We start from the raw sequence: 22581 nt of genomic DNA on the forward strand, positions 1-22581 counted from the left end.
CTGCTCCCCTATGGTTACTGCTAAGGGAAAAACTTACGGCACTGGTGCATGTGGTGAGCGCACACACCTAATGTGGAATGGACATGAGCAACACATCTCGAAGAACACCATTTACAGAACAGGTAACTGTCTTTTCTGAGGTTCATCCATCATAATTTATAAAAGATTTACTGTGGAAGTACTAGAAATTCTTTACTAATGAGCTGCATATATAATACTAATGCAATGAAATTAATTCATTTTTATATACCATCTTAGAAGTCCTAGCACCCTTCATGTCATTCAGCTCATTCCGTGCCTACACTGCCCCATCGCCCCTTTCTCACGTACCTTTATTACCCTAGACCAGGTATTCTATCAGTTTCTCCTGAGATTAGAGTTTAGTTTAGTTTCCTACGACGCACCCCAATGGTGATTTATCCCCCAGCCTAAGAAGCCTGTTATTTTAAATATGGAAAATGGGGGGAAAGTATGAAATAAAGTTGGTTAAACTATGCTAATTTAGCTGGTCACTGTAGAAAATGCCCCAAGCCCTAGCTACAAGATACTGTTTAAAGAAACTAAGCAAGATATGTAAAAGTAAACTCGTTTCATGACTCTCAGGTGTGGCACCGCGTGCTTCTCTGTCCGCTCTGAAGCCCAAAAGTCTGCGGACCAAATTTAAAGCTGCCAAATTCAGTAGAGTTATGCCTGCATACACGAACCTTGAATTTGGCCTTGCGTGTCTCCAAGCAGGACGTGTTTGGATGTCCTGTAGTATCCAGGGAAGTAGTGTTAATGTCATGGGAGAATCCTGTTGATCTAGTCCTCCTTGCTTTGATGTGGAGATGAGGGGTTTATCCATCTTCCCATGCCATTGTGAAATTAAATCATTCCTGAGCAATTCATCATTCTCTGTTACACAACCAACTTGATTAGCTTAGCCTTAAACTGTAGACAGACAAGCTAGTGGCCTTCAGGGCATGAAAGAGGACACTTATCTCAGTAAGCTTTCATTTAACGGTTTTATTGTTTGCTTTTTGCCTTTTAATCTCTGTGTTTAAGGAGGCTAGGTGATAGAATTATAGAAATTAGTAATAATATCAACAATTTTCTTCTAATCTATTGGCATGTGCTAAATTTCTGTCTTTTTTCCGGCTTCAGTATTTATATGGCCACTAGTGGGCATTGAATAAAAGGTTTTCTATGTGCCCATTAACGCTCTCTTAGAAGGGCGAGATAATTCTGTTAATTTAGGAAGCATTATTGCCTTCAGCTCCTTGCCAGAGAATGTTATTAATTTCTTTATATACAATGTAGTTGTAGCCTGTTGGTCCCAGGCTATTAAAGAAACAAGGTGGGTGAGATAATATCTTTTATTGGACCAACTTCTGTTGGTGAAAGAGACAAGCTTTTGAGCCATGCAGAGCACTTCTTCAGGTCTGGGAAAGGTACACCCAGCATCACAGCTCAGTGCAGGGTGGAACAGATTGTTTAGCATAACTAGACAGGACATTCTAAGGGACCATTCAAGGTAGAGTTGCCAGTTAACACCTCTGTAGTCCTAAGACCAAAAGAGGTGGTTAGTGGGTTTCAGCTTGTTGTAATAAGCCATTAATTCAGTATCTCTATTCAATCCATGATTTTTAGTGTCTAGCAGAGTTAGGCCTTGTCTACACTATGAAGTTTTGCTGGCAAAACAGGGGGGGTGTACACACTACAAAGCTACTTTTGGCAGCAAAACTCTGCCGTTTTGCCAACAAAATAAAACCACTTCAGCAACAGGCATAAAGTTTTTTGGGGCAAAGTTAAAGTGACAAAGCATCTGTGTAGCCACTGCTGTTTGTTTTGTCAACATAACTGGCTTCCACCAGTTTCCCACAATGCCTGCTGTGACCGCTCTGCTCACTGTTTTGATCTCTGCTGCCCTGCAGGCATGCGCCCCTCCCCTTTCAAAGTTCCGGGAAGTATCTGACAACTGAGTGTGCTGCTCCGTTTGGGGAACAAAGAGCAAATCATTAACATGGAATACTCCTGTTCTGCCCTGCACTAGGAACACAGCTGCAGTCTGCCTGCAGCTGTGGGGAGAAGGAGGGGAAGACTGCTGTGCTGCTTTGACATTCCTCAGCTATGGTTGCCAACTGTCTAATCACACAAACCCAAACACCCTTGCCCCTTCCCAAGGCCACACTCCTGCCCCCCCTTCTCTGAGGCCCCATCCCTCCTTCCTTCGCTTGCTCTCCCCCACGCTCACTCACTTTCACTGAGCTGGGGCAGAGGGTTGGGGTGCGGTCTCTGGGTTGATGGGTGGGGCACAGGGGTTTGGAGAGTGGGAGAGGCCTCCACTGAGCATGGGGTTGGGGTGCAGGCTTTGGGATGGAGTTTTGGAGGGGGATCAGGGCTGGGGCAGGGGGTTGGGCTGCGGGAGAGGGTTCAGGGGTGGGCTCTGGGAGGGACTTTGGATGTGAGAGGGGGCTCAGGTCTGGGGGTTGGGGTGCAGGAGGAGGTGTGGGCTCCGGCTGGGCCTTGCTTATCTCGGGTAGCTCCCGGAAGCGGTGGCATGTCTCTGCATCTCTTAGGCTCAGGGGAGGTCAGGCAGCTCCGCACGCTGCCCCTGCCTGCAGGCACCACCTCCGCAGCTCCTGTTGGCTGCGGTGTTGGCGCTCTGGGTGGGGGGCAGCGCACAGTGACCCCCTGGCCGCCCTGCGCCTAGGAGCCAGACATGCCGGCCGCTTCCAGGAGCCGTGCCGAGCCAGGGCAGATAAGGAGCCTGCCTTAGTGGACTTTTGGCTTGTTAAAAACTCCCAGATTGCTTTCAATAGCAACCCGGAGATTGAGGCCGATTCGGGGAGTCTCTTGGCCAACCCTATCCTCAGCACAGAGAGCTCAGGATGCTGCTCGTGGCAGCTGAGGAGGCTGTGGGAGAACTTGGAAGGAATCACAGAACCATAGGCAGGCAGGCAGAGCGGGCTGCTTCGGGAGAGACTGCTGTGCCGAGCAGAGCTGGGAGCTGACGTGTGGGGGTGTCCTCCTCCCCTGCCTCAGAATAAGTCAGTCAGTCTGCTGTCTCCCCTGCCCCAGTCTCCTCTCCCTCCCCCCACACACTTCAGTTGAAAAAGCAGCTGACAATCTACTAGGATGCCCTGGAACAATGGGATTAAGAAGCCTGCATCGTGTGACGCTGTACCTGCCCCATGAGGCATTGCAAACCCTTCCCAAAGCACCTTGCAGCCAGTTGCACAGTGGGATAGCTGCCACAGTGCACTGCTCTCTGTGTGGATGCAAGAGCTGTTAGTGTGGCTGCACTCCGCCAACACAAGGAATTAGTGTGGACATGCAGCAGCGGCTTTAATTAAACTGGCATAACTTTTGCCAACAAAACTTTATAGTGTAGACAAGGCCTTGGGAATTTAAACCCCCAGGCTCGCCTTTTGAAAGTGTTGTGCAGGTTCCCCTTGAGGATGAGGACTGATAAGACAGAGTGATCACTTTGGCAATACTGGAACTCTTTTCACAACCTCTAATGTCCAAAAAATCATGAGTCAGGCTCACCAAATATGAGAATAGCTTTAAAAACATGAGATTATGTAAAAATAATAGATTTTTGTTTGCCTTCTGCTTTTTGAGCCTTCAGGGTGCACTGGGGTCACATTTTGAAGCTTTCTCCACAGCCACAAGGGCTAGAAATTTACTTTTTCTTTAAGAATGAAGGCTGAAATCATCACACATCCACTTGACTCCTAGAGCTGGAACTTTAATAATTACTATGCGACTCATGACAAAATCATGACAGTTGGCAACACTGCCGGGTGATAGGGTGTTTCTGTCTTTTATCATTGTCCTGTGTGAGTTCATCGTGATTATCTGGTTTCACCCACATAGTTGTTGTTGGGGCATTTAGTGCACTGGATGAGATACACCGCATGTTGTGATAGGAATTTGTAGGATCCATGGATCTTGAAAGGTGTGTTATTGGAGTGGTATGGGGGTCGTAGTGTGGAGATATGTCTGCAGGTTTTGCATCTGTTCTGGCAGGGTCTGGTGCCCCTTTGAGTTGGTGTGTCTGCCACCAGACCCTGCCAGACAGCCCTGGTGGAGCCTTCCCAAAAGTGGGGGGCTAAAGCCCCTGCCCTCTCTATGGCCCCATCCCCACCCTCCGAGGCCACACTCCCGGCCAAGCCAGAAGACAGAGCAGGCCAGGAGCCATGGACCCTCCACCTGCTCAGGGCGGAGGGAGGCGAGAGCAGCCCCCAGCCCATGTACCTGCCCTGCAGGTCCCCCGCCCAGGACAGGTGGAGGGTTCCCGGCTTCCCACAGCTGCCCACATGGCTCTTACGCTGACCTGGCTCTGGCTGGGGAATGGGGCCTTGGAGATGCAGCCCGGCCATGGTAAGAGCCACGCGGCCAGGCAGCTATGAGGACCTGTGGAACCTCCACCTGCCCTGGGTGGGAGGTCCAGGGACGGGGACATGGGCTGGGGGCTGCTCTCAGGTCTTCTATCCTGGGCAGGTGGAGGGTCTGTGGTGCGGCACCCCCTGCTGCCCAGGCTCCCTGGCCGGGCTCCAGCTGCTGGCCTGGCTGGGGGGCGGGGCCTCAGGGGGAAGAGGAGGGGCGGGGGGCCCTTGGTGAAAAGTGGAAGGGCCATGGCCCCTGGCGACCCCTATTCTGGCGCCACTGCTGCCAGAATAACCGATGCAAAACCTGCATCTGTTGTGCGGGCAGGGGCTGTGGGTCTATTACAGCAGTGGGTGGGTGAGGCTTTGTGGTCTGTGTTATGCAGGGGGTCAGACTAAATGATCATGATGGTCCCTTCGGGCCTTAAAGTCTGCGTCTAGGTTGAAATGGAAAAGTAATGAGGGTTTCATGTTCAAAGTGTGGGACCAGACCCTCAGCTGATGTAAAGTGGCATCGCTCTATTGAGGTCAGTGGACCTACGCTGATTTACACCAGCTGAGGATCCCTTCAAGAAAAGGTCCTAAATATGAAACAAAGTGTTCTTGCATTCTGCTTACTGTGAGGGTGGAATGGAAGGGTGCAGAATGGGGGAGAGGAAATGGGAATGTATAGAATTAATCCAAGTACCAGTCATCTAAACTTGGTAGGGATGGTGTTTATTGAAACTTAAGGAAGTTAAATAAATTTTCTTCTGCTTTTACACAGATGTTCCTGTCACTTCCACTCCAGTCACTGCATTTTACCATGGCTGCATGACTGTGAAGATGAATAATAAGGCACTGGACTTAGATGAGGCTTTTTACAAGCATGGTGACATCACATCACATTCTTGTCCTCCAACTGAGACTGGTCAATAGGTACCACTGCAATGTAGAAGTTTTATATTCAAAAACTTTCCATGCTTTTTTTTAAGATATAAATTATTCAGACTTCCCGCACTATGTGTATAGTTTCTCTTAAACACTGAAGTTATGTAGGCGCTACTGATCCTCACAAGTCAAATTGATTATTGAAATATTTCTTTGCTTTGAGGCTTAGAGTTTGTAATATATTTGTAAATAGTTCAGAAGACTAAGATTAATAATCCAAAAGTGAAGATGATACCTAAAGTGAATGTTAAGGCTGTAAAAAGAGGGATAGCTGTAATGCGGAAAACCTGGTAATATGTCAGTGTGAACTGGAAGAAAAATAATATTGCTGTATTATTTTTATTACCAAACACTGCTTTCTGATTTACAAAATAGGAAAGAATAAAATATTTACATAAAATTTCTTAACTGCACTGAGATTGTTTCTTGGGGATATGATTTCAGACTGGATGATTTGCAGAGCCGATACCATTTTATTCATATTTCAGCGACTAGTGTGTTCATTGCCCTCTGAAAAACTGTAAGTAGGCTCTAGACAAGAGAGCAAGCTCATATTTAGGTGGCAGGGGAGATGTGTGGGTGTGGGTTTTTTAGGATTTGTTTTGTAAGATGCTGTCCAAAGATAAGAGGCTCAGTCACAACCTTGAGAAAAAGCTCTTGGTCAATGGAGAACTTGAAAGTGAGAGGAAAAATCGGGTCAGCAGGAAACAATTAAAAGGAAAGCCTAGCTCAGGTAGAAGCCAAAGTGTCTTATGTCAGTAATCAGTGAGGCAAGTGATGAAAGATATCGAGAACAGGGAATATCATGCAGTGATGTAACTTTTGCTACTTAATTTTTAGGCTGGCTCACTCGCCATGAGCCTATAGGAGCGCTGAGGCTTTGTTATTAAGTGTGAGCTACCCAGGCTGAATAGCAGTGTGGCTGAGACTGTGTATGGGCTTAGTCACCAGAGGGTGCAGCAGAACAAAGTGTGTTAATTTCCATGCTTAGCACCAAGGGCTCTTCAAGATAGACACGGTAGGCTTTGCCAATGCTGTTTTAGGCGGACCAGACTATCTTTCTCACTGCTGCACACTGGCTCTGCAAATTTTTATGTGTGTTTTGTCTACTCACTTTCAGCTGTTGCTAGCCTCCAGAGAGGTTACTAGCATGGGGACAGGTCCTGCAAGGTCCTGAGCATCTCTTGAGTTGATGTCATCCAGAGGATTCTAGGATGATTGGAATTCCTCCAGACACGCTTGAAAGCATGCAGCACTTGGCCCATATTTTGCATTAGGGTAACAAATTGAGAGTGGTAAATATCTTGTTATGGTTAGAATTCAAACATTTTATGGATGAGGATATCTTGGAGTACAGCTAGAATGTCATGCATAGTGCAAATAACACTGGGTATGCCAGTGTTTTGATTCAAGATTTTCTTTTTATTTAAGGAATTTTTTTAAATAAACTCTAGATTTGTTAGGTGACAAATTATTTTACAAAGAGAGTCAGAGCAATGACTTCTGGGGCTTGCAAGGGTCAGTATGGCACAGACCCAAGTTTACTAATCTTTTTATAGATATTCTGTAGCACTTATATATAGTGTTTTACCTGGTCAAAGCTAGAGAGAGGGTCAACAGATTAACCTAATAACCTCCAAATTTGCCCACAGTTGTAGCCAAACTATCCAGATAGAACTTTCCCCAGGAAAAGGATGGGCAACTGGATAGAGAATCTCACATTAAAAAAATCCTTACTGCCAAATGTGTTTGGAAGAGGGATATGGCAGCTGTACTGTATCTGTCCACTAGATAATGCAACATCAAGACTGACTGGTTCCCTGAGCCAGACAGTCAAGGGTCATGCAGCAAGACTGAAAAGGTCAGGTCTGCAGCTTCAGTCAGGCAACAAGCTTTTTGTGCTTTAAAGGAGGACAAATAGCAGAAGTCCATGCACATTCAAAGGGGACCAGATAAAAGTTCTGAAGGACATTTATTCACTACAAGTAAATGAAAAAGGAGACAGGCTTACAGGAGGAAGGTGAATAGGTCGTGTATGCCAGTAATAATTTCATTTGTCTTACCTTTTGAGGAATGGGGGGAGAGAAATCCAAATACTCCGGATGCTGCTTCTGTTAGGAGATGATGATGGATCAACTGGTGACATGATTAGGACCTAGGAAATGTTTTATTCAGGTTTCTCATTTCCAGCCTTACTGGGGAATGCATACGTATCATAGCCTATGGTGATTCTCTATTGTATTGTTTTTCCTGGTCATTTCAGGTCTTTTCCTACATCAATATCCCATCCTTCCAACTTGAAGTAGCTCTAAAGAAAACAGCACAAGCTTGGAAGACATCTGACACTTCCTACTAATTGGAGGAACAAAACCCAGTATAAGCTTTGTTCTTTTCAAAGAGCACCTGCTAGCAAAATAGTTTCACCTCTAGCATTTGTGTTATTTCTGTAGTACTTTCCAAATAAATAGCTGTGAGGCATATATGAGTCACAAATCTGTGTGACCTTTGTTAAAGCCAATTTATAGTGCCAGAATTATCTTGGATACTGAAAAGAAGAATTTTGTGGTATGAGGTGGTGCTGTGCAATTCCACACTCAACATTATGTGAGAGACTATAACAGTGTACTGTGCTTAAAAAAGTTAATTGAAATAATTGACATACATGGGAAATGCATCGTTTCGATGCAAAAATTGCTCCAATTATTTGTGTGTGTAAAGACTTTATACACCTACTTTGGGTGGACAAAATGGATTTACAGTATAAAAATATGGAGAATATAGGAATGTGTATTATTTTTAAACTGATGACATCTGTAATACTATACAGCAGCACTCAGGTGGAGGGGGGGGAAGGTGAGGGTGGTGATGGGGTTTCTTTCACACACCTTTGTTTTCTAACTGGCAGCAGTGAGATGTCAAAGTAGGACACATACCTACCTCCTCTCCCTCTCAATCAATTATACAGAAACAGTGAAATCTCCACCCCCCCACCCCTTCTGAAGCAGTTCATGTAGTTCACTAAGCCACTGAAGTTAATGGTGTCAGTCCATTCTAAAACTTAGGGTTGACACCATGTGCCTTCTGTGCTTCTAACCAGCCAAAATTCTCATTATACAAAACTGGATATATGTGTAGTTTATTTTGTGCCTGAGGAGCTGATCTGTTTGTTGTCGTTCGTACAGCCATGGAAATCAAGCACTTATGATAAACTAAAATCACTAGCTCATGTGTTTTGAAAGTAACTTACCCTTTTCTCCACCTTGCTTAAAATCTTTTTCTTTCTTTTTCTTTTTTTTTTTTTTTAAAGCTTGAGTGCAAAAATTCTGTTTGCCTTGCTCCTGCAAGGCAACTCTCTGTGCCTTCTTCAATAAGCCCAAACCTAACCCTGATCCTTTTCAGAAACCATTCTGAACTGAATAGGTAGGTTTCTCTGGTGCATTTTGAATAACATTTCATATTTTGTATTGAAGTCTTTTTTTTTTTTGTACATCAATAGAAAACTCATTGATGGATGGAAACTTCCACATAATTTTATGATCTTTTGCTGTGATTACAGCTGTTCAAATGTTCACATCCTTTGAAGGAAAGCAGTCTAGTATTCTTAATAGATTTTTATTTTTTTTTTTAACTGTAACAACTGCTTAAAAACTTAAGGATAAAATATGTCCCCCTTCCCATTTTGCACTTTGACTGTTGGGAAACTTTTTTTTAAGTTTCTAGTGTGGCACTGGATTAATTGTTGCCCAATGAGCTAGGTCCATGGAGCAAACTACATTTTCTGTGCTGTCCCACAGTCCTGCTGTGGCAAAGAACACTGAGGCGGGGTGCTGCAGGAGGAATCAGCAACTCAGGGAGTCATTAATTAATTATTTTCATCCTTGTTTAAGCACTATCATCACTGATTATGGCAGCATAGAGCTGAGAATAGTGCTTGCTACTTATCCAGAAGAGGGAGTACAAGATCATGTCTTTCCTTTGGATGCTACCTCCACAGGAGTTACTGTGTGTATGTGTATTTTTAAATTCTCTGTAGTGGGAGGCTGGAAGGGAAAAAACCCAAAAAGGAATACTCCGAGCATTCACCAATGGATTGCTACAGCTTCAAAACTACTGGACAGGTCTCTTTTTACATAATAATTTAGGTCAACATGCAGCATTTTAGTTTCCATTTTTACTAGAAAAGGAATCATTTGCCCCGATCTCATCTGCCTTTTACACTATGGAAAAATACAGAGTTCAGTACTGTACTAAGTATTATATACAGGTTCAATACTTAACTGGAAATTGCACCTTTAACTCACTGATATGACATTTTATCATTGTTAGCATTAGCTGGACTGGTACACAATTCAAACATTTCAAACAGAATTAAAACAGCCCTGTTCAAATAAAATTTTATATTTGTACCTTACTTTTCAGAATAGGACAATACTAATTGGGATCTTGACCTCTGAATTTTGCTTCCCCTTTCTTGTGATGTGTACACCGACTTAGGTACAGTATTATGGGTACGTCCAGACTACCCGCCGGATCAGTGGGTAGCGATTGATCTATCGGGGATCGATATATTGCGTCTCATCTAGATGCGATATATCGATCCCCGAACGTGCTCCCATCTACTCTGGAACTCCACCAGGGCAAGTGGCGGTAGCGGAGTCGACAGGGAAGCCGTGGCCGTCGATCCCGCGAGGTAAGTCAAAGTATGATACGTCGACTTCAGCTACGCTATTCCTGTAGCTGAAGTTGCATATCTTACATCGACACCCCCCCAAGTGTAGACCAAACAAATACAGCATATTTTATTGTTAAATAATTGTCACACAGTATTTATTGGAACAACATTTTTACCAAAAAGGGGCTCTTAACTGAATAATATAAGGGGGAAAAAAATCTGGTTTCTTTCAATCCAGACTCCCCACTTGTATCCACCAGACTATAAGAGTTCTAATTCAGAAGTATCACTCTATACTGGTTTATGAAAATGGAACCAAGTATTCTAAGTGTTTTTCTTTGTTTCTTCTAGTGAAAGGTCACTATGTATTATGCTAAGAGAGAAAATCATGCTCATGTTAGCCAGAGAGCAATGTCCCAATTGACTACATGCAAACTGTGGGTGACTGATACCTTCCTCTGGTGACACGCCTGCCTTAGGTTTCCAGTATTCTGGTTAGTTCACAGTGAGTTGGGGTTAAAAGTAGAACAATCATAGAACACAAAACAGTTTCCTTAATAGTCAGCTGCCTGTGCAGCTCAGAGTTTCCAAAGATGTCTTTAAAAAAAAAAATCAGTTAAAATGTAATTCTGTGTTCTAAGGTGCATACGGTGGAGGCTTTTCTTCTGGCAGGAAGTAAGTTGGTGTGTATAGTGGTGGGGCATTGGGTGGGAGACCATAGTTCGAGCTGGACTGAGATGGAGGCTGAGTATCATCAGATAAAGAAATATCAGTAGATGATGATGCTGGAAAATGGCTTGCAGGCTGTAATTAAACACAGAAAAAAATGCCATCTTCAGTAAGGGATTACAGACATGTTTGCAGCTATACTGTATTAAAATGTACCATTAAACCTCTCAGATATCTTTAATGTGCACATCCCTGTGGTGGTGGTAACGCACACGTTAAGACTGTGACATACAGTGCATATCGAGGTGAGACAGTTTACACTTATCACTTAAGTTAGTCTTAATATGAGTTTTATGCATGCAATTCACCCTTCATCTAGGCAACTGAATAAAATACCTTTTTTTTGCAAAAGAGGATGCTCTAGTCCCCTAGGTAAGTCAGTATAGCAGAGTGGGCTTTAAGGGATATGCAGTTGTTTATTTAAAATTCATATTGCTACCTGGAAACTATCCTAGGACTGTAGGTATTATATATAATAAGTTACCCCTTCTGATCTCATAAGCTGGTCAGGGCTCTGTACAAACTGTTGGTGGAGTCTGGTATCTTTGATGCAATCTTGTTTGTCTACAAACCACATACAAAATTCTATTTCCCTGAACAGAGGAGCAACCAAACACCAGGGCAGCATCCTTGCTCTCTAACCAAAAACCTCTTTCAGCTAGCAACCTCCCTACCCCCAAAAAAGGTCTCTCTCTCTAGGCTTTTTCCAGGATTGTGCTCCCAGCTGTGTCTGCTTGTCTCTCTTGTGCTTCTTCACTCTCATATATCCACCTCCCCACTGTGGAGTCCTCTGCCCACTCAGTCCAAATTACGGGCCAGGCTCGCATGCCCCTTGTGTCTTAGCTGTAAGGTGAAGCTGTTTGGCTGTCTATTTTAAAGGAGGGGTAGCAGTCATAACAATTTAATTAAGGTTTAACCTGACCCACAATATCTTATTTCAGTATAGGATGCCTATTCTCTGATCCACTTTATGGCCCCCTGGGTAAGTGTGCGTGGAGGGCTATATGTATGTATGAGATAGATAGATTTGGCTATATAATGTGTGTGACTGACTGGACTGTAATACTCTGGCTCCTTTTGGATTTGGACTGGAGTGAGGAGCTCTACGTGCTTACAAAGCAGCTCATCTTCAACCATTAATGCTTCACCCACTTTGTTAAAAACAAAAGGGCACATTGACACTATTTTAAATATGAGTTTTGCCATTGACTTCAGTGGGGCCAGGATTTCATCCTTGACCCTCAGATGTTAATCACCTGCCATTCCAAGCGTGTCAGCTGAAGTGTTGAGTGCCCAGCTCTGAAGTGCTCAGATTCAAAGACCCTGAAATTTTTCAATTAAAAAAAAAAAAGCTATTTTCAAGGTAAGGGAAATGCAAAATCTGACAAGTAAATGCTACTGTCCCAGGTACTTAACATTTAAAAAATCATCCATAATTTTCTAGAATAGTGGTATTCTAGTACTGGTAACTATTGCAACTAGGTGAATTTCTCCTTTGAACAGCACAGTGGATCTCAGATCTGGCATTCTACTCTCTACATGCATGGACCTCAATGAGAATTCTGTGCAAGCAGAGACATTAAAGCTTTGGAGTCAAGAAGCCTCTGAGAAGATAATTTCTTCTTCCTATTTACAGATAGGCCTTATTAAAGCTGTTTAAATCAACCCCGAGAGAGGGGATTTTGTCATAAAAATGTTATCTTACTTCTAAGGATACAAATGCATGGCTACAGCACATACACTCACAACACCTACTAACCATATTGTAAATGAGAAGTTAAAACGTTCTGATATTTTCACACTAGGCCTAGAGTCTCCTCTGTTGTCTAGTTTCTTCTTTGCAGGAGTGGTGGTTGGTCTAGATGATACTGACAATCACAATTATTTGTTCAATTATCCATTCAGGCGATCAGAGATGTTGCCAATGAGAGTGACCTCACTGTAGCATTAGAGTAAACTGTGCTATAAGCCAATTTTAGAATTCGCTCTAACATGGTAAATAAAAAACTCTGGCTTATTATATCTGTGTAAAGCAGTTTGTTTTCAAAAATAGTATTCTAACAATATGATTCTCTACTAGCTATTCCACAGCCCCTCAGTATGTTGATCAGTTGAGATTAGCACAATGTGGACCTGAGTCTAGTCCCTGAATTTTTAGCTGTTACCTCCTGAAGCAGAGACTGCCATGGGGTTAAATTATTAAAAGTGCCCAAGTCCCATTTTCCAGAGTTAGGAATTTAGGCCCAGATCCTCAAAGGTATTTAGGCACCTAACTCATTGATTTCTAGAGGCCTAAATACCTTTGAGGATCCCTTATGAGTCTAGATCTCAGAGAGACTCCGTGGGACTTACTTAGGCACCCATGGGCTAAGTCTACAAAGCAGGCCACCCAGCACTTAAGTGGCTTTGTATATGCCTACTTGTGGAAACTGTCTCTTTAGGCCTCTAACTCTGAGCACACCCCCAGAGTCAGGCCCCACACAAAAGACAGGTGTGTGTGTGTCCTGACCTAGTGGTTAGGGCACTCAGCTGGGATGAGAGAGACCCAACTTCAGATCCCTGCTCATGTGTCTCCTACATTAGTGCCCTAACCCCTGGGCTGCAGCATCACTGCTTGGCTCCAAATGCTGCAGCAGATACCGCTGGAAAGCCTGGGTGCTTTCAGGGTATCGGCAAGTGAGCTGGGAGATGTGGCCCTGCAGCAAGGAGCCTGAAACCCTTGTGAATTCCAGCTGGCTCCAGGGCTCTCTGGGCTACTAGACTCCCTGCTGCGGGGTGGAGCTCTTTTCTCTTAGGCTCATAGCCAGCTTCCAACTCAGCGCTCTCAGGATCCCATTCTGAGGCAGAAAACTCCCCTTTCAGTGCATGGGAGCCTGGGCGCCTCAGATGGAGGTGGGGGTTCCACTGAGTCTGGGTACCTAGGAGTTAGACACTACAATGCTCAGCATTGCAACTTGTACATCTCGCCCTATGTCACTTTTGAAAATGGGATTTAGGTACTTTTGAAAACTAAATAACTAACACAGCACCCTCGGTGTGATTAGGTCTTTAGTGTGAAAGCGGACCAGCAGATGGTAACTGTCATTTCTGCTTTCTGTAAATGTGAGTTAAGCTTTGGGTTAGGACCAAAGATTCACTCAGTAGTGGAGGTGGGTAATGTCTAAGAATTTGGCCATTTCAGAACAGATTATTTACAAAATGTCCAAAAATGGAAACAATTATTAGACAGCATGCACTGAACATCTTCACCAATCATGAGTTTGCTTACATACGTAAGCCTTTATACTAGTGCTGTAACTCATTCCCTCCACACAGCAATGTTAGTGTCTCATACATGGAGCAAGGCTGTTTTTTTCCAGAAGGATTAATAGCTTTCACCTGTAGAGACTAAAGCTTGCATCTGATCTCTCCTGGCGTGCAGGTGCTTCCTGCCTCTGATTGTCATGAATAGAAGAAAAAGCAAATGAACACACTTCCAAAAATATTTAACAATACAGGGAATAAGAATTTTGGATAAAATAGTGACAGATTTATTTTTGAAAGGTGAGGGTTTTTTTATATGCCAGAACATGAAATACTTAATGTTCATGTCTTCAGTTTAGTTATTTTCTTTGTCATATCTTTTGGTTGTTCTTCACGCCAATTTCTCTACTCTCAGGTCATACTGATTTGAACTTAATGATAATCTTTAGAAAGTCACAGCTCCATTGCCAGTTGAAAATGATCCCTGCTTACTAGCCTTTCTCTAGTACATTAAGGGCTATAACACACACAGGAGCGAGTAATTGTGAATTAAATGACCACATTCAGTTTTCAGAATCTGAAGTTCTAAGATTGGAGGATATTATTTTCAGGCATGCAGGTTTTATTTGCATGCAGGCTTTTCTGTGGTGCTTATTACTTTCCTGGCCTTCATGATGGTAGTATCTGAGCACTTAACAAACATTAATGAATTTTTATCTGCACTACACTCCTGCGAGGCACAGACTTATTAATTATTTCCATTCTACAGATGAGGAACCAAGGTACAGAGATTAAGTGACATGCCTAAGGTCACACGGGAGGTCTGTGGCAGAGCTAGGAACTGACTTCAGGGCCCTCAAGTCCAGTCTTGAGCTTTACCTACAAGTCCTTCCTTTCCATCAGTACTTTGCTGACTTTACAGTGTACCGCTCTGCTGTTGCCCCAGGCAGCAGTTTGTCAAAGAAAGGGCGGTGAGCGGCAGCACCTAGATCAGCAGAGACAGGAAACTCAAGGGCATTTTTTTTTTTTTAAACGCTGCGGTCATCACAGGCCAATGTCATGGAAGAGCTGAAAGGTGAGGGAGCCAGTAGTTGCAGATGGAGCAGGGAATGCCGGGGATTTCAGGGCAGCAGCAAAGGATTAAACATTAGCAATTTGAGTAGATGCAGCTGTGAATTCCCTGTGTGTGCACTAGAGAGAAAGAACTTTGCCTAGCAGTACCCGCAGGGGTGGTGCTTATGTCCTGTGGCCATAGCCCCACCCCTGGCTGTGTACGGGCAACGCCAGCCCGATCCCTTCAGTTCCTTCTCACTGATCGTGGCTAGAGGCTGAGCTTTATGGAATCTTCACCTCCCATTTTCACTCTCCATTTTCTGACTAGTACCTTAGGCTTAGTTTATGTGTTAGTAGAATATTTGGCAGCCTTGTGTGATGCCCTCACCAGGGTTCAAGCATTTTCCATCATAGAGTGGGGCCATCCCCAAGAGCAACCCCCACAGCAGATGCTTGTTGAAGGACACATTAAAGAAAGTGGCTCACTCTGCAAGTCAGTCACAAAGAGGATTTGCAGTTGAAGCAGCATCTTTCTGGAGCAGGACATGAGGCCCACTTTGGCTCTGAGGCCCTCATCTGATAGTTGGTCACCTTCAGATCTGGCAAATGATGCCACTCTGCACTTGGTGTCTCCCTCAAGAGGAAAAGGGGTCATTCACTCCCCTCTGGTGTGGCCAGGAAGAGGTCCCATAAAATGAGCCGGGACCATTCCAGGGTTCAGCGAGATTCCTCCTCCTCTTCTAGGAGTGCTGACCATTCACTCCCCTCTGGCATGTGGGATGGAGCAGGTCCATCCACCCGCTCCTCAGTACCATGTGGTGAGCAGCAAGGGCCTGTACTGTTGACTCCAGTTCCAGCCACAGGACATCCATTGAATCTGGTACTGATGATATTGGCACCAGTGCTAATGGTCTTCACATTGATGGCATATGAGCCGGCATCAGACCTGCTTTGCCTCTCAATCCTGGACCTCTACTAGTTCATGAGTTCTCCGGTGCTATGGCATCTACCAGCTACTCCTCCATTGTGCCCCTGGCACCCTCTGGATATGTGTCAGAGATGCCGGGTACGCTGGCACTGCAGTTCCTACCACCTGTGCCACAGACTGTGGATTCGAGGTTGGTATTGGCACGGAAAGCCTCCTTGAAGTTGGTGCATCCTTCAGCACCATCATTGTCTTAGCGGCAGATCCCATCATTGAGGGCCGTGCCAGTGCCTCTCCCAGTACCAAGTGGGAGCATGTCCCATTCGATGCCACTGGTGCTGATTCCCCACTCCTCTTCAGCACTGATGCTACCTCCTGATTAGGCTTCAAATGAGTCTGAGTTGTTCTTTGCTCCATCGGGGCTGGCTCCCATATTGTCACCACAGAACCTCCGGAATTCCTCAAGGTCAAGGTCAGGGTTGTCCTTGGATAGGCATCAGAGATCACCCTGAGATCATTATTCGCACTGAGATCGACATCTACTCCACAGTCAGGACAGTGGTTCTTGTCCCAATGCCTTATGCGTATGCCCAGTGGCTTCCTTGGAATCTCTGAGATGTGCCTCGGTCCTGAGGTCACACTCTAGAGCGCGATCACTGTTCCCGACAGTGACTCCTGCTCCCATACCGTCTCAGCTGCAATTGACCACTGAGTCCATTCCCTTATCCCCTGGGACCTATGGAGCTCTTCCAACCAGATCCTGTGGTGCAAGAATTGAATCCATCATTGGTGCAGCAAACCGCCTCCCCGGATGAATCTATTGTGCTGGAATCTTCCTCTCCCTCAGTGTACGAGGACTTAGTTTAAGGCATACGAGGGCCTCCCAAGATAGCAGCCATACACCTCAGGTATCCAGGCAGAATTCCTGCCAGAGAGCACACACAAGCTGCTGGATATTCTCCAAATCATCAGCTCCAGGGAGAGTAGCCTTCCTGCTAAATGAGGCTCTCAAGGAGCCTGCAAAAGCCTTCTGGAATACCCCAGCTTCATTGTCCCCTATGGTGAAGAGATCAGAGAAAAAGTACTTCATTCCAACGCAAGGGTGCGAGGGTTTGTACTCCCACCTGGCCCTTACCTCCCTGCTGGTGATTGCAACAAATGACAGTGCTCAGCAGGGCAGGTATAAATCAAATGAACATCAGGATCCGGCAGGCTTTGGTTTCTAAATATGACTGGCAATTGGGCAGCCATGTCTAAGCTCGCAGACAACTCGCTCCCTCCAGGGAAAAGTTTTTTTGGCAGTTGTTGAGGAAGGGAGCCTGGTAGCCAAGACATTATTACAGCTGCAGAATTATGGCACTGCGCTCCATATGCGGCAGACCATTGAGGCATCCCGAGATACTTTGCAGGCTTTGGGAGTGTATATTCTGGCTGTTAAGAGACGCCACCATAACGGTCAGCGGCCGCAACAGCAATTCAGCTCTCGGCGTTTTTTTGGACAATCGTCCCTTCCTGTGCAGCAGCAGGACTATACCATAAAGAGCCACAGATCCCAGAAGAGAAGGTCCTGTAGTTCCAGATTTAACCAGCTGGATCTCTCACTCCTGGTGCCTAGCAAGCACCCATTTTGATGTGTGTGTCCACGACAGCAGTCCAGTGGTAATCTCTCCTCCATCTCCCCTGTTCGGGGACAGGTTGGCCTGCTTTTACAGTGTTTGGAACTTCAGGTCAGGTTATGCCAGTGGTTCTCAAACTTTTGCATTGGCGACCCCTTTCACATAGCAAGCCTCTGAGTGCGACACCCCCTTCCTTTATACATTAAAAACAGATATTTAACTCTATTATAAATGTTGGAGGAGAAGCGGGGTTTGAGGTGGAGGCTGACCTCGTGACCCCCTCAGGTCACGACCCTGTTTGAGAACCCCTGGGTTAAGACATACAGTTCCTCTCCATCCCTCCTCCCCACCCACTACCACATCCCTTTTCAGGGACCCCCTCATGAGACACTGCTACTTGAGCAGGTTCAGTTTTTACTGGCTTTGGGGGCAATACAGGAGGTCCCCCTGTAACATCAGGGGCATGGGTTCTACTCCTGCTATTTCCTGGTCCCAAAGACCAAGGGAGGGATGAGACCTATCCTCAATCTCCTGTTCGGCCAAATGGAAGCAATTCTCGGTATGGTCATTAGGGGAGTTCAACCGATGCTGCCTTGTATCCAGGACGTTTTGGAGTACTTGTTACACCTTCAGCCTTCTGGTCTTGCACTTAGTTAATTGGGAGTCCACCTGGCTGCAATTCCAGCATTTCATCTGCCCATCAATGGAAGTCTGTTTTCAAAACCCATGCAGTGAGGTGCTTGAAAGGAGTCACTCATCTCCACCCACCAGTTAAAGAGCAATTTCCTTTGTGGGACTTAATACTGTCTTAGTGGCTCTTACGGGACCTCTGTTTGAGCCTATGGAAACTTCTTCCTTCCCTCTTCTGTGTCAGAAATCTGCCTTCCTTGTGGTGATAACATCTGCAAAGTGTCTGTGAGTTGCAGGCTTTGATGGCAGAACCTCCTTATGGGTCATTTTCCAGAAACAAAGTAACCTTGCAGCCAGACCCTAAGTTTTTATCTCAGGTGGTTTCCCAGTTTTACATGAACCAAGTTATATATCTACCAGTGTTCTTCCCTAAGCTGCACTGAACCCCAGAGAAGCAACGTCTTCACACACTGAATGTCAGGTGATGTCTACCTTTTTATCTGGATAGAACTAAACCTTTCCGTTCCTCACCTCGTCTGTTTGTTTCAGATGTGAACAACTGAAGGGACAAGCAGACTCGTCACAAACCATCTCCAGGTGGATAAGTTCCTGTAGCATGACAGGATATGAAGTAGTTGAGAGCTATGAGCTCATTCCATGAGCACTCTGGTGATGTCAACATAATTTCTAAATGACATTCCTACACTGGACACTTGCAGGGCAGCCATTTGGTCCTCTGTGCATAGTTTTGCAAACCACTCTGCCATTATGCCTGCGTTCAGATCAGATGCAAACTTCAGGAAGGCAGTCCTGCCGTCCTCCTTTATATAGACTTGTCATAACTATAAAGGCAAGGGTAACAACCCTCTTGTGTACAATACTATAAAACCCCTCCTGGCCAGAGACACCAAAATCCTTTTACCTGTAAAGGGTTAAGAAGCTCAGGTAACCTGGCTGACACCTGATCCACAGGACCAATAAGGGGACAAGATACTTTCAAATCTTGGCGGGGGGAAGGCTTTTGTTTGTGCTCTTTGTTTTGGGGGTTGTTCACTCTTGGGACTAAGAGGGACCGGACATCAATCCATGCTCTCCAAATCTTTCTGAACAAGTCTCTCATATTTCAAACTTGTAAGTAACAGCCAGGCAAGGCGTGTTAGTTTTATCTTTGTTTTCTCAACTTGTAAATGTTCCTTTTGCTAGAGGGTTTACCTCTGTTTGCTGTAACTTTGAACCTAAGACTAGAGGGGGTTCCTCTGGGCTCTTTGAATCTGATTACCCTGTAAAGTTATTTTCCATCCTGATTTTACAGAGATGATTTTTACCTTTTCTTTAATTAAAATTCTTCTTTTAAGAACCTGATTGATTTTTTCATTGTTTTAAGATCCAAGGGTTTTGGATCTGTGTTCACCAGGACTAATTGGTGAGGGTATACTCTCAAGCCTTTCCTTTCACCCCGAAAAGGGGTGTAAGGACTTTGGAGGGGGAGGAATTAGTCTCAAATCTGCCCAGGAAAGGGGCGGGGTTAGAGACTTGGGAAATATTTGGGGAAAGGCAGAGTTCCAAGTGGCTCTTCCCTAAGATTTGGAACACACTTGGTGGTGGCAGCTTACTGATAACCTAAGCTGGTAAATAAGCTTAGGGGGCTTTCATACGCGTCCCCACAGCTGTACCCTAGAGTTCAGAGTGGGGAAGGAACCGTGACATGGTGGCAGAGCGGTGGGATCATTTTAAACCAAAAGCCAGTAAGATTTTTTCCCTCCTTTTTAGCTGCTTAAAAAGCAGAGCTGAAGGTAGATGCAGATCTTATCTCTCTTTGCCTGAAGGCAGAGGTGCTAAGTTTTTTTAACAAGGGTCTTTGTTAAGAGAAGGTTTCAAGCTGTGAGCAAGCAGCTAGCAAAAGGAATTTACAAGCTGAATTGTTTTTTTTCTTTCTAACTCGGGTATAGCTAGCTTAGAAAGGCTGAATACTGAATGCTGTGAAAGTCTCTGTTAACTAAGCAGCCCTGAGCTGAGTGCATCCCAGTTTCAGTGACCTGCAGAGGGGGTGAGGCCCAGCACAAGAAAGCAGGAAAATGACTACCAGTGAAGCAGCAACTAAACTAGAGCTGGCTAGACTGGAAGCAACAGAGAAAGAAAATGAACATAAGAGACGGATAGAACTAAGACAATTAGAAATAAATGCAGAAAAGGCCAGGGAAGAAACTGCCCACAAGAGAGCTATGGAGGCGAAAGAAAAAGAGATGGAGGAGAGGGAAAGAGAGAGGAAGCATGAACTGGAGTTAGCAAGGGCTAAGCAGGATATACCAGCCAACCCTAGCAACCCCTCTCCAGGTACCGCTTTCAATCCCAGAAAATTCCCCACCTACAAGGCAGGCGATGATACCGAAGCCTTCTTAGAAAATTTCGAAAGGGCCTGCCTTGGGTACAGCATCTCTACAGACCAGTACATGGTAGAGCTGAGGCCACAGCTCAGTGGACCCTTAGCAGAGGTGGCGGCTGAACTGCCTAAAAAACACATGAACAGTTATGAACTTTTTAAAAACAAGGCCAGAATCAGAATGGGACTAACACCCGAGCATGCCCATCGGCGGTTCAGAGCCTTAAAGTGGAAACCAGATGTGGCATTTTCCCGACACACCTACCACATTGAAACAAATTGGGATGCCTGGGTATCAGGAGCAAACGTTAAATCTCTGGAAGATCTCTTTCCTAATGAAAATGGAGTAGTTCTTAGAGGGTGTTCCTGAGGAAATAGACAGGTACATCCTAGATGGGAAGCCCAAAACTGTAACCGAGGCAGGGGAGATTGGAGCCAAATGGGTGGAGGTGGCAGAAAAGAAAAAAACTAATAGCAGTTGGAGCAAATATCGGAAGGGGCAACCCGAAACAAAACCCTATCACCGGGGGCAACCCATGGCCCCACCTACATCCCAAGGAAAACCCCAGACACCTTATTGTCCCACCACACCAGTCTCCAGCAACCCACCTCGCCCCCGTGACCAGGCAGCTGGGCGATGTTTTAAATGTAATGAGCTGGGGCACGTGAAGGCCAACTGCCCCAAGAACCCCAACAGACTGCAGTTCATTACGCTGGAGTCACACCCAAGGTCCTCAGGCCCAGATGCCTCCCAGGTACCTTCAGAGCGAAGGGAAGCTGTGAGTGTGGGCGGGAAGAAGGTTATCGCTTGGAGGGACACAGGACCACAAGTGTCAGCTATCCACCAATCCTTAGTGGACCCCAAATTCATCAACCCAGAAGCCTCGGTGACAATTCAACCCTTCATATCAAACTCTTTAAACTTGCCTACAGCCAAGTTGCCTGTTCCGTACAAGGGCTGGTCAGGAATGTGGACTTTTGCAGTCTATGATAATTATCCCATTCCCATCCTGCTGGGGGGAAGACTTGGCCAACCATGTGAAGCTAGCCAAGAGGGTGGGAATGGTCACCCGCAGCCAGGCTAAGCAAGCTTTCACACCTATCCCTGTTCCTGAGCCTTCCACCAGGGCCCTGTCTGTGTTACCAAAGACCCAGACAGAAGTGGTGGAACTGGATCCCCTGCCAATGACTGCAACAGCCGTAGTGGATCCAGTCCCAGAGACCCAGCCAAAGCCAGTCCCAGAACCAGAACTGGCGAAGCAACCAGCACCAGAACCATTGCCAGCACTGAGTCCAGCACTTGCCACCCTGTCTACAACTCCAATGCCAGAGGGCACCAGCGAGCCTGACCTGGCAGAAGCAGCAGATAACCCTACCCAAGAGGCTCAGCCAGAGCCTGAAATACCACATAGTGCACCAGCGGAGAGCGGTTCACGGTCAACAGAAACAACTCCATCACCTGCCTCGCTTCCAGAGGGACCAAGCCCCAGTCCACAGTCCAAGGAGGAACTGATGTCTCCAGCATCAAGGGAACAGTTCTAGGCTGAGCAGGAAGCAGATGACAGCCTTCAGAAAGCTTGGGCGGCGGCACAGAGCACCCCACCGCCTCTCAACTCTTCTAACCAATCCCGGTTTGTTGTAGAACAAGGACTTTTATACAAGGAGACTCTTTCTGGTGGACACCAGAAAGACTGGCACCCTCAAAGACAGTTGGTAGTTCCAGCTAAATACCGGGTAAAGCTCTTGAGCATAGCCCATGATCATCCTAGTGGCCATTCTGGGGTGAACAGAACCAAAGCCCGTTTGGGGAAGTCCTTCCACTGGGAGGGAATGGGCAAGGACGTTTCTAATTATATCCAGTCTTGTGAGGTGTGCCAAAGAATTGGAAAACCCCAAGACCAGGTCAAAGCCCCTCTCCAGCCACTCCCCATAATTGAGGTTCCATTTCGGCGAGTAGCTGTGGATATTCTGGGTCCTTTCCCAAAGAAGACACCCAGAGGAAAGCAGTACATACTGACTTTCATGGATTT

The 22581-nt window shown here is 45.6% G+C and overlaps 2 protein-coding genes across 5 annotated transcripts in view; one reads left to right on the forward strand and one right to left on the reverse strand.

Annotated features, from left to right (window-relative positions):
• Positions 1-7798, forward strand: part of GAS6 (growth arrest specific 6) — a 72101-nt gene extending 64303 nt beyond the window's left edge. The window contains exons 15-16 of one of the 2 annotated variants that reach the window (XM_034758107.1): positions 5140-5291; positions 7567-7798. In XM_034758107.1, the coding sequence (XP_034613998.1) occupies positions 5140-5291 (152 nt within the window). In that variant the 3' untranslated portion in view covers positions 7567-7798. Of the gene's footprint in view, positions 1-5139; positions 5708-7566 lie in introns of those variants that run through there. The other variant, XM_034758106.1, reaches the window with a different exon arrangement.
• Positions 7799-10026: 2228 nt separating this feature from the next.
• The window catches only part of TMEM255B (transmembrane protein 255B), a 120420-nt gene continuing 107865 nt past the window's right edge, over positions 10027-22581 (reverse strand). For 2 of the 3 annotated variants that reach the window (XM_034758109.1, XM_034758108.1), the window contains exon 9: positions 10027-10779. In XM_034758109.1, coding sequence (XP_034614000.1) covers positions 10612-10779 — 168 coding nt within the window. In that variant the 3' untranslated portion in view covers positions 10027-10611. Of the gene's footprint in view, positions 10780-11960; positions 12028-22581 lie in introns of all 3 variants that reach the window. The other variant, XR_004644032.1, reaches the window with a different exon arrangement.

The sequence above is a fragment of the Trachemys scripta genome, chromosome 1 (assembly GCF_013100865.1).
Source record: "Trachemys scripta elegans isolate TJP31775 chromosome 1, CAS_Tse_1.0, whole genome shotgun sequence".
In the NCBI taxonomy this organism is placed as follows: Eukaryota; Metazoa; Chordata; order Testudines; family Emydidae; genus Trachemys; species Trachemys scripta.